Here is a 12,039-nt window from a genome sequence, read left to right as displayed (position 1 = left end):
TTCTAATATTACAAAATTTTTAAGACTAAAAATCACATTGGAAATGTAAATAAACTAAACACATAGGATTTGAGAATTAAATATTTGAAGAATGAATATAATTATTCCTTACAATGAAACTTTTTCTGATATAAAAGCATGTTTGATATAAAATAAAAATCAACCAGTAGAGAAAAGCATAAAAAAAGAAGGTTGAAAGCACTTGAAAACCCCAGCACCCAGAGATATTCACTGTAGAGTATTTTGGTAAGCATCCTTCTATAATTCTACCTACATCATTCTGGTCCTTATCCTACCACAACCTGCTTTAAAAAAAAAAATCACACATAGCACTACATGATACATTGTCACAGGATAGTCATTGTTTGGGAATTTTTGTGAATTGTCCAGTTCACTCAGCCTTATGTTGTGGAAACATTTTGCTGTCAATAGATAGGAACCTAGTAATCATATTAATGACTTAATGATAGTCAATTATATGAGAGCCCCATGGGGTTCCCAGATGGCACCCTGCTAAGGAATCTACCTGCCAATGCAAAAGATGCAAGTTGGATCCTTGGATTAGAAAGATCCCCTGGAGGAGGAAATGGCAACCCGCTCCAGTATTCTTGCCTGGGAAATCCGATGGACAGAGGAGCCTGGTGGGCTATTATCATAGGGTCACAAATACTCAGACAGGACTAAGCAACTGAGCACGCCCAAAGAGAGTTTTAGACTCTTAATTCTGTATCATTGATCTAGTCATCTATTCCCAGGTCACACTCTTGTAAGTAGCATTATTTTATGATAAAAAGAGCTATCACACAAAAGCAAACAAACAAAACAAAATAACACCAGCTATAGGGTGTATAGTCATTTAATTTTTAAAACTCTTCCGGGTACAAACAGCTGGTGCTGTTAGGTTGCTTGAATGATAGACAGCCTGACAGTCTCCAGTCATTTCTTCAGATGAATGTCAGTATCACAAGCTATGATAGCAGCTTCAACTACTAATGTACAAATCTTAAATAGTCATAAATAAAATAACAGCAGAATATTAAAGGCTTACTATACCTTAAAAAAAAGGACTTATCCCAGAGGTGGGGTTTGTTTAACATTTGGAAATGCATTTGCATTATTCACCAGGTAAATAGGTCTAACGGCTGTTTCAATAGATGCCCTGAAAGACATCTCACATATGCTCTCAATAAAAATGACAAAGTCGTAGGAAAATATATATAGGACTTACATGAAGAAAACATAAAACTCTACTTTTCCATGCTTCATTACCTCTTTGTAAAGAGGAGAATGTTGGTACCCCTCACAGAAAAGTGTTGCCCTGAGTGAAGCCATTTAGCACAGATAAAACTCTTAGAACAATGCCTGCAACCAAGTAAGTGTGCAAGAAATATCCATGCTTGTGCTCAGTTGTGTCCAACTCTTTGTGACCTAATGAACTGTAACCTGCCAGGCTTCTCTGTCTGTGGGATTCTCCAGGCAAGAATACTGGAGTGGGTTGCTGTTTCCTATTCCAGGGGATCTTCCTGATCCAGGGATTGAGCCTGAGTCTCCTGCATCTCCATATTAGCAGTTAGATTCTTTACAACTGAGCCACCTGGGAAGCAAGAAATATTAGCCATTATGACTGTTACCACTGAGGGACCTCATAGAAGTCTTGACTTGGGTAGATAGGGGTGTTCTTCAAAGGAAGATGATGCTTTAAAATGTCAGTTCAATGTGAATTAATCTAGACACTAAATGAAATCTTAGTCCCAGTGAATTTTTTTTCCCTCAAATGTGCTCAATTGGTTCTAAATTTCATGGGTTCTTTTTTGTTGTTAGTTGCTCAGTTGTGTCCAACTCTTGGTGACCCTATGAACTGTAGCCCACTAGGCTTCTCTGTCTACGGGGTTTCCCAGGCAAAAACACTGGAGTGGGTTGCCATGCCTTCCTTCAGGGGATCTTTCCACCCCAGGGATTGAACCAGGTCTCCTGCATCGACAGGCAGGTTCTTTACTGTCTGAGCCACCAGAGAAGTGCCTCTAAATTTTGTTAGGTGAGCAAAAGGAGTGGGTAACCCAGAAATTTGAGAAGGAAAAGTAGTGAAGTGGGACTTAATTTTATCAGAGAATTGTAATCAAATGTCAGATAATTGATATTTGAGATAATTCTCCATCTGTATCTGGGCACAGTTGTTTGCACTCACTTTCTCCCCAAATCTTTATCTGTCTTTATCCCACAGAACAAGGCCAGCGAATGCCCATCAGGGCTCTAGGGGAGGGCGTGGAGGGAGGTGGGGCATTCAGCAGATAGTCCCCACAGCTCACGGGGCTGTGACATGGGGATCACTGTCCCTCCCTACTCAGTCCGTGTCCTCCTGGGTTAGGACACCCCTTCCCTAGATGTGTAGGAACTTCCTGCTGCATTGAGGCCTACATACATTCTTCCAAGGCTCTTTTGCCTTTGGGGCCCACTTGGTGGTATAAATAGAGAGGTCCTGCCTGGACACCCCTCCTAAAGCCCAGGAAGACTGGGACAGGAGGAGCAAGCTCTATGGATGGACCATGGCGATGGGTGCCCAGCCACGTGACTTCACCTGATGCCACAGGTGAGCGTAGGAGCTGAAACACCAGGAGGACTAGGCCACCCTTTTCGTTCCTGCATCTGGATATGATGTCCCCACTCTCGGATATTAAGTCCTGTTCTTTTTTCTTTCGTCATACTTTCCCAGATCACGACGGCAGTGACTCAGAACTCCCTCCCATCACGTTCAACACACACTCTCCAACGGGGACGATTCAGGAAAGACGATGGACACCTGAAGTCATCCCGATGAAGCGCTTACACGGAGCAGGGACGCCACTGCACTTCGGTTACCGGAGAAACGCTGGCCGAGAAGAGCACCTGGGCAGGGGCGGAAGGGCGATCTTGAGGCCCAAACCGCTCTTTCACGCAGTGGATGAGGAGTTCGAATCCGAGGAGGAGAGTGAGGAGGAGACCCCAGCATTTGGGTCCCTACTGTCATCGGAGCTCAGACCTGGCGGGGACTGCAACGTGTCCCACAGCCCTTTGCTCCAAAGAAAGTAGTATCGTGGTGTCATGTCCACGGGATTGTTTCTGGGTTTTTCCAGAGTCCACTGTCTGCTGATTATGTTGAAAGCAGGGTGTTCAGAGGTCTGGAGAGAGTTAGGGTTTTTGGAAGCTATTAGACAGCAAGACTCTGTATTCTATAAGACATGATTCTGTAAGACTCTATTACACATGATTCTGTAAGACTCTGTAAGGGAGATTTTTCAGAGGGCCAGGAGCACACTTGCCGGTTCTGCCATATTCTCAGCTGTGCTTCACAGTTGAATTGTCTGCAGAGGACAGACATCCATCCCCGCAGGAAGTATTCACCAAGTGTGCCCTTAGTGTAATTACTGAGATATAAGCAGGACTGGGCAGTAATTCTCCTTGGCTCTGCTCATGTCTCTGTGTGCTGTTTCTCAGTCGTGTCTGACTCTTTGTGACCCTTTGGGCTATAGCCCACCAGGCTCCTCTGTCCATTGGATTCTCCAGGCAATAGTACTGGAGTGGGTTGTCATTTCCTTCTCCAGGGGATCTTCCTGACCCAGGGATTGAACTCACATCTCCTGCACTGGCAGATGGATCCTAAGCCACTGAGCTACCAGGAAAGCCCCTTGTACAGCATCAGTGGTCCATAACACATCTCAGAGCTAGAGGGACATTAGAGAAGGTGATATCAGACATTCTTATTTTCCAGGGGACAAAAGTGAGGCCTTGAGAAGCTGGCTGGTGCCTCTTCAGGGTCTGCTTCCCTAGGAGGCCATGGGCTTCTCTCTAGGACAAACGTGGACACCAGGGGCTGACAAGAGCTATCTTACTATCCTGGATTTCTGTTTTGTAAATGATGTTAACTCAGGGTTCTGCAGCTGTGGTGGAGGTGACATGAGAGGAGCATTCTGTCTCTCTTCTTCCCAACCTGCGGTATAAGACTGCTTCTAGTATGTTTGTGCTGTAGCTCAGTCATGTCCTATTCTTTTGCAACCCCATGGACTATGGCCTGCCACGCTCCTCTCTCCATGGAATTTTCTAGGCAAGAATACTGGAGTGGGTTTCCATTTTCTCCTCTAGGGGATCTTCCTGACCCAGGGATCAAACTCGTGTCTCTTGTGTCTCCTGCATTGACAGGCAGATTCTTTACCACTGTGCCACCCGAGAAGCCTAGTATGTTTGACAACTTTATAAATTAGGAAAGTCATTTTTTATATAAATAAAATCAGCAAATATGTTGATGTTGTCTAAAGATTTTGCAAGTATGTTTTATCCACAAATAATGCAGGTGGTTTCTTGGAGTTTTTAATTGTTTTTTCCAAACTCAACTCTGTCAAGTATCTTATTTCTAACTCCTCCTGAGAAAACCCAGCCACACAGACAGAAAGCTCTTTCTTAGAACATTAGTGGGTGTTAATTGTTAATTGGGCCATAAGCTACTGGGAATGAAAGAGACACCCGCCTCAGTGCTGGCCACTCCTCTAATTAGCAAGTGGTATGTTGTTTCATCTGCCCACAGTATTTGATTTAATAAATTCTTTTTCTTTCTGAGACTCTAACCAGCTTCCAAGCCAAGGATGCTCAAGAAGTATGACAGGTAAGAAGTCACAATTCCTGCCCTACTCACAGACATTTTACTCAGCAGAGAAACGAGAACCGTGTTGCAAAACGAATGAAGGGGGTCACTACTCCATTTTCAGGCAGAGCAATGCAGATCTGGGATCAACATGCATATGTGTGCAGTCGTGTCCAACTACTTGTGACCCCATGGACTGTAGCCAGCTAGGCTCCTCTGTCCATGGAATGTCTCAGACAAGAATACTGGAGTGGGTTGCCATTTTCTCCTCCAGGGGATCTTCCCAACCCAGGGATCGAACTTGGGTCTCTCTTGTCTCCTGCATTGGCAGGCGGGTTCTTTATCTCTAGTGCCACCTGGGAAGCTGGCAGTGGCTGGAGCCAAATCACTGATGGGGAGTGTGCATCTCCCATTCAGTAGTACAGTGAAGTGAAAACGTGAATTATCCTGTAAGCAATTATTTGTATTTCTGTATTTTATTTCTATTGACATATTATCTTTGAACTCAAGGAAATATGAGAAATAGAGCCAGTTAGAAACTTATAAAATACAGGGTCACCTAGCATCATGGCTCTGGACCAGTTTAAAAGGAAGGAAGGTTCCACAGGGTTTCATTTATTTTGTTTCCTCACAGGAGTTTTTTTGGGTGACTAAGAGCAAGTGAAACTCGGATTCTGGGTTTCGCTGGTGTTGTGTTTCGCCGGTGAAGGCTGCCCTTGTTTTGAGTTTGTTCTTGTCCCGGATCCGGTTCAGGAGGCAACCCTGTTATTTAACTATACTGTATTCAAAAGGGACTGTGTAAGGGGGACAAGGGTGTCCCCAAAGTTACAAATGCAGAGTTAAAAAAAAACACACACACAACGAATCAGAAAGAGGAAAGGTATTCTTAGAGGCCAAAAGGACAGGTCCTCATCCAGGGACCCGCCCACGGGAAAGTCACACAGAGCAGGCAGCACAAGCCAGCATGGATTTAGCAAACAATGCTTGCTGCCTTCCACCCACACCCTGGGAGCAGAATTTCAAGTTCTGAATTTAGATAATACTGCTGGAATTCTTGCAGTTTTGCTACACCACACTTGAGACTTCAGGCAGCTCTCTGTTAAAAATATCTGTAAAGACTATTCATTACATTTCAGTCATGACAAGAATGAAAATGAGTATTTGCAAAGTAGGGCTTCCCAGGTGGCTCAGTGGTCAAGAACACAGCTTTCAGTGCAAGGGATGCAGGTTCCTTCCCTGTGTGGGGAAGATCCCTGGGAGGAAGGCGTGGCAAGCCACTCCAGTATTCTTGCCTGAGAATCCCATGGACAGAGGAGCCTGGCCGGTTACACTCCACAGGGTCATAAAGAGTCAGACACTACTGAACAACAGCAATATATTTTATAGTATTTTTACTTTATGTATTTTATGTTTTGCTGTTTGCTTTAGTCTCTAAGTCATGTCTGACTCTTTTGCAACCCCACAGACTGTGGCCCTCCAGGCTCTTCAGTCCATGGGATTTTCCAGGTAAGAATACTGGAGTGGGTTGCCATTCCCTTCTCCAGGGGATTTTCCCAATTCAGGGATCAAACCTGGGTCTCCTGCATTGGCAGGCAGGTTCTTTACCACTGAGTCACCAGGGTGTCTCCTATTTATTTTATAGTATTTATATTTTATATATTTCATATATATTAATATAGATTATATATGTATATATGTGTGTGTGTGTGTGTGTGTGTATGTATATACATCTTTGCAAACTGGAGATCCAGGAAAGCCAACGGTACAGTCCCACTGAGTCCCAAAAGGCAAGATAACCAGGAATGCTGATGGTGAAGGTCTCAATCCAATGGCAAAAGAAAATCAATATCTCAGCTCAAACCAGACAAAGAGACAGAATTCATCTCTTCTCAGTTCAGTTCAAGCCACCATGGGTTGGATGATGTCCGTCCACAGTGGGAAGGACTGTCTGTTTCACTCATGCCACGAATCTGAATGCTAATGTCTTCCTAAACACCTTCGCAAGGGTGAATGAAGAAATCAATGAATGAATACTGGCGGCTTAAAAATATGTACAACCCGAGAGTTGCAAATTAAGTTTTATTTGGGGCAACATGAGCACTACAGCCTGGGAGATGGCACCTCATCTCTGAGAAACTGCTCCAAAGAGGGGGACGGGGGTGGGGGGAGGTCAGTAATATGTGGTTTTGATGAAGGAAGAGTATATGCTTAATTAAGCACATATTTTTTTGTAGAAAGTTTCTACTAGTCTCATGAAACTTTGCCAGTCATGAACAGTCATTACCATGAAGGATTTTAGTATTTTTCTAGATTTCAGGAGATACAGGAATCAGGTTCATAAAGTCAGCTCCTGAGAATATCTAACTATCTGAAGACCTGCCCTGCCAGTTTCTCCCTGCAAGCACAGACTGCCTCGTTTCTGCTATCTGTCCTGAATTCCTTCAGGGAATGTTGAGGGTCCCCAGCTGCAGGAGCACATGGCTTTATCCTTGTAGAGGTAGATGGCAAGTGCCCGCAATGGCAAGTGCCCACAATGGCAAGTCAACAAAACCATCTAAGTAGGCTTCTTGATTTATGGTCTGCTGTGGTGCACACTAACGTGTGCAAGGTTTACTATTGTTTTTTTCTAGAATCTAAAATTAGTGTTTGAAATATGTGTGTGTTCAGTCGCAAAATCGTTTCTGACACTTTGCAACTCCATGGACAGTAGAATACCAGGTTCCTCTTTACTTGGGATTTCCCAGGCAAAAATACTGGAGTGGGTTGCCATTTCCTTCTCCAGGGGATCTTCCTAACCCAGGAATCAAACCCGAATTTCCTACATTGGCTAGAAATCTAGCAGTTAATTAATGGTAATTATTCTTTTGAAGTAGAACAAATACTACTTTTACTTTTAGAAAAAGAACTTGTCTGAGACTACCCAGTTAGTGAAAATATGTGATATTGGCGATAAAAATAGATTCTGTAGTCAGACTATTTTTAATTGAAAATATGGTTTCATCTTCTCTAGCTAGGTGACCCCCAGAAAGTCACTCTACTTTTCTGTGCCTCAGTTTCTTTATCTATGAAAAGGGGGCAATAATAGTTACTATCTACTTTGTGAGATTGTGGTGAATTTTAAAAATTCTCCTTGAAGATCCTGAAAACAGGGGCTTCCTCGGTGGTCCAGAGGTTTAAAAAGTCGCCTTCCATTGCAGAGGGTGTGGGTTCAACCTCTGGTTGGGGAGTAAGATCACACATGGCTTATGGTCAAAAAACAAAACATAAAGCAGAAGCAATACTGTAACAAATTCAATAAAGACTTTAAAAAATAAAAGGTCCCTAAAACAAAGTCTTCCACATGGTATGCCTTCAACTGATATTTATTTAGTTTTTGCAAATGACCAGTTCACCTGATCCTATATGGAAATGTGGTTCCTGCAGTCAAGAGGTCTCAATCTGGGGAGTCAGAATTCTTGCTTCTCTGGTTGGGTTTTCTTCTCTAGACTTTCTCTAGCTCCACACGAGGGTTAATGGTCTGCCACTGAATCGTTCACTAGCTGCTTGAGGGCAATCATCAGGTCTTATTCATTTTTATTTCTTGAAAGCCTAATAGGGTACCTGCTGCTGCTGCTGCTAAGTCACTTCAGTTGTGTCCGACTCTGTGTGACCCCATAGACGGCAGCCCACCAGGCTCCCCCGTTCCTAACACTTAGCAAAATGATTTTCATCTTTACATTAAACAGACTCATATGAAGGAAGCAGGCATATCAAGTTCTTGCTCCATCAGGGTTGTTTAAGAATTCTGTAGGTTTTCTGAGAGTGTTTGGTTTGGTATAAGATAAGGAAATGAACACGAGTTTCTCTGAAACTTAGATAGTTCATACAAAGCAGAATATGGAAACCAAGAAGCAATAATGGTAAATATGACTCAGAGAGGTAACCAGTCATACTCAGAAAATATAGCAGTACATCTCTGCATAGACTGCTAACAAGGAAAACAGGTTGAGTACAGGGTGGGGAAGTGTTTGTCAAAGGAGGCTAGAAAAAATGAGAATGGTGTTTCTGATATGAATGTTTAGGGCACTTGTGCCTCGGTATTATGCAAGTAACCCAATTACACACAACCCTGTGAATAAGTGGAAACTACATTTGGCGAATTTTAGGAAGGCATCCTCAGATACACATACCTCATGGTTTCTAGGGTTTATTTTAAAATAGTCCGAGTGGGAAATGTAACAAGAATTGCGAAGATCAAATGTGGAGGGAAATGCCGAGAAAAAGCGACAAAAAAGTTTGTTTTGGGGGCGTAGATATAGGCCAGGGGTTACGAGGGTAGCTCTGGAGTCTGACTGCCTAATTTTTTTATATAAGATCCTATACTGGTGACTCAGATGGTAAAGAATCTGCCTGCAATGCAGGAGACCCAGGTTCTATCCTTGGGTGGGAAAGATCTCCTGGAGAAGGGAATGGTGACCCACTCCAGTATTCTTGCCTAGAGAATCCCATGGACAGAGGAGCCTGGTGGGCTACAGTCCATGGGTCACCAAGAGTTGGGCACGACTGAGTGACTAAAACACACTTATATCATTGGTTTTATGATGTTGGGCAAGTAATCTTTGGTTTTCTCATCTCAAAACTGATGATAGTGGCCATGTGATTTGGGAAATTAATAGACTTCTTGGGAGGCATTTAAGATATTGCAGTAACAACTGCTCGATCCATGTTATTCCTATGATTATTTCCCAACAAAATATGGACATTTTTCAAACTTTCTTTGGCCTTTCAATAATACTAGCACACTGTCATTTTTTTTTTTTTTAAGTACTCTCTAATCATAGCCTTTGACTCCCTTTATCCAGGAGAATTACAGAACCATTTCTGGTGAAAGATGAAGTATGCTAAGGTAGCGAAGGAGTCTGCTGTTGAACAGACTCTGAAAACCTTGGCTTTCTTACCTAAAGACACTGTTACTTGTCACTGAAACATTTGCACCCTTACACATCGCCAGCGCTTGCAGTTGGGTGCAACTACTGTAACTCTGTAGCTTTGAATTCGTCAGTTCAGCTATATGGATTCCATACTTAGCTACCTGATCTTAAATATGTAGATCAAAAATCACTGTGTGTGTGTGTATGTGTGGGTCTGTGCCTAGACCCTACAATGGAGAAAAATCTGAAAAAGAGTACATACGTGTGTGTGTGTATCAAAGTGTTAGTCGCTCAGTTGTGTCTGACTCTCTGTGACCCCATGGACCCTTAGTTTGCCAGGCTCCTCTGTCCTCAGAATTCTCCAGGCAAGAATAGTGGAGTGGGTCACCATTCCCTTCTCCAGGGGATCTTCCCAACCCAGGGATTGAACCCAGGTCTCCTGCTTCACAAGCAGATTCTTTACTGTCAGAGCCACCAGGGAAGCCCACATATATATATATATATATATATATATATATATATATATATATATGAATTACTTTACACATGAAACTAACACAATATTGTAAATCAACTATACTTTTTAAAAAAAGAAAGAATAGCACGGAAAACTTGCTCAACTCTTACAAAAGAGCCCTCTAGTTTATTGTCCACGTATATTCCAGTGAATAAGTCTGAAATAACTCTCTCGGCAGTCTCAATGCTGCTCTCAACTTGATCTCCATGTTAACAGAGCAACTGTGAAGACCATGATCAAGTACTCAGACAAGTCATGAGAGGAGAGTCAAAATTCAAGCAAAGATCATTTAATATCAGGAGTAGAAGAAATATTTGAAAAAATGGAGATTCTATCCGTTCTAAAGATCTTCACAGTGAAACGAAAAAATACTATGTATCTTAAGATCCACATAGACAATCTAATGAAAATTGTGCATTATGGTGCCACTTCTGAATGTCTTTCTCAAATAGTCCTTATATAATTAATTGTAAGTCTGGGACTATCTGATGACCTCCTTTGAATAATGGATCCATGGACCAGCCACCACATACTTGTGGTCAGGCGTAATCCATTAGCATCAGACAAGGATCAATCATGTCCTGCCTGAAATCTCTGGCCATTAAGAAGCTTGCCAAGTTGAGAAGGCGCCCCCTGAAATTCTATAGGAAAGAAATCCCCAAATTGTGTGAAATGACATCATTGTTTCCATAATGGATAAACATCTTTCAATGGGGGGGGGGCGGAGTTTAAAACTAAATTTAAAGAATATTTATGAGATCTAATCTGTGATACTGATATTTTAATTAAGGAAACTGTGCATGTTTGCAACTGTATACTTCTATTGTTTGAGATTTTGAGTTGACAGAGACAAAAGATTGAACTTAAATTCCAGTATAAAGTGAAAACTTAAGCGCTTGAAACAGTCAAATCATTTTTCAATAGACATCTTGGCAAGATTACAAATAGCAATGGAAAGTTTAGGAGAATTTAATTTTCTCAAATAATTGTAAGTTCTGATTCACTAGCCCACTTCTGTCCATGGAACTGTCCAGACAAGAACAGTGGAGTGGGTTGCCATTTCCTTCTCCAGGGATCTTCCCTGCTCAGGGATCTAACTTGTGTCTCTTGCATGTCCTGCATTAGCAGGCAGATTCTTTACCTTGCACCACTTGGGAAGTCCCCTTGAATGTGAATCCACCTTAAATGTTTAGAGAAACTTAAAAGGTGTGACTTTAATATATTTATTGTCAGCTTCTTTGTGTGTGTATTTTTTTTTAATTATCAAAGATTATAATTGTACAATCTTGAAAAGTATAGCACAAAGTACAATTATTGAAGGACAATCGTCTACAATATTGTGTTGGCCTCTGCCACACATCAGCTTGAATCACTCACAGGTGAATTTATTGCCAACTTTTTAAAAGCAAAGTAAACCTGCAAACAGTTTTTCCAACTGCCCTGTATAAATAGTATAAAACTGCCCTGCAGGCGCCAAAACGCACATATTTAATGTGAACTAATCTCTCGCTAAGCTTTCTGCCTGTTTGACTTTGCATTTGGCTGTTGTTCTTCAAGTTCTCCTAGAAAATGCCTTCAGACTTGGGGGTGGCAGTGTGGAGCTGAGGACAAAACCCCAAGGTGACACCCCAAGACCGTGAAGAGTTACCAGATGAGGGGATGGTGTGTGTGGCCACTGCCAGGCTCTAAGCTAGGCGAGGACCGGGGGAGGCTTTGGGAATCAATGGGAATTTCTCAAGAAACCGCAGAAGACCTCTGCCTCCAATTCGGCGGACCCGGACCTATACTCTTCCACCAGAGGGATCCAGTTCTCCACGTTTGGTCTCGGTGATAAGGGACCCAGGCTTAAGAGCGTGTGTCTGAGATTACCTTTTGTTATTCTGTGCTGTTGGGGTTTTGTCTTTCCCTAAGGGTGAGTTCCCTGGCAGAATGGCCCACTCCCTTCTCCACGTGGATGCTTTAGCTGGCAAAAGAACTGAGGCTGAAATCTGAGATTGGCT

General features: G+C 42.5%; 1 protein-coding gene across 7 annotated transcripts in view; it reads left to right on the top strand.

The window, feature by feature from the left end:
* Positions 1 to 3,252, top strand: part of SLC9A4 (solute carrier family 9 member A4) — a 55,336-nt gene extending 52,084 nt beyond the window's left edge. For 5 of the 7 annotated variants that reach the window (XM_086327906.1, XM_086327904.1, XM_086327908.1 and 2 more), the window contains one exon: positions 2,711 to 3,252. In XM_086327906.1, the coding sequence (XP_086184032.1) occupies positions 2,711 to 2,815 (105 nt within the window). In that variant the 3' untranslated portion in view covers positions 2,816 to 3,252. The remainder of the gene's footprint in view (positions 1 to 2,710) is intronic. The other 2 variants (XR_015137360.1, XR_015137359.1) reach the window with 1 other exon arrangement.
* The last annotated feature ends 8,787 nt before the right edge of the window (positions 3,253 to 12,039 follow it).

Source organism: Bos grunniens, chromosome 11 (genome assembly GCF_055505025.1).
Source record: "Bos grunniens cultivar Pamir isolate PY7600 chromosome 11, Bosgru_T2T1.0, whole genome shotgun sequence".
NCBI classification, from domain to species: Eukaryota; Metazoa; Chordata; class Mammalia; order Artiodactyla; family Bovidae; genus Bos; species Bos grunniens.
This window is presented reverse-complemented; position numbering and strand designations above follow the sequence as displayed.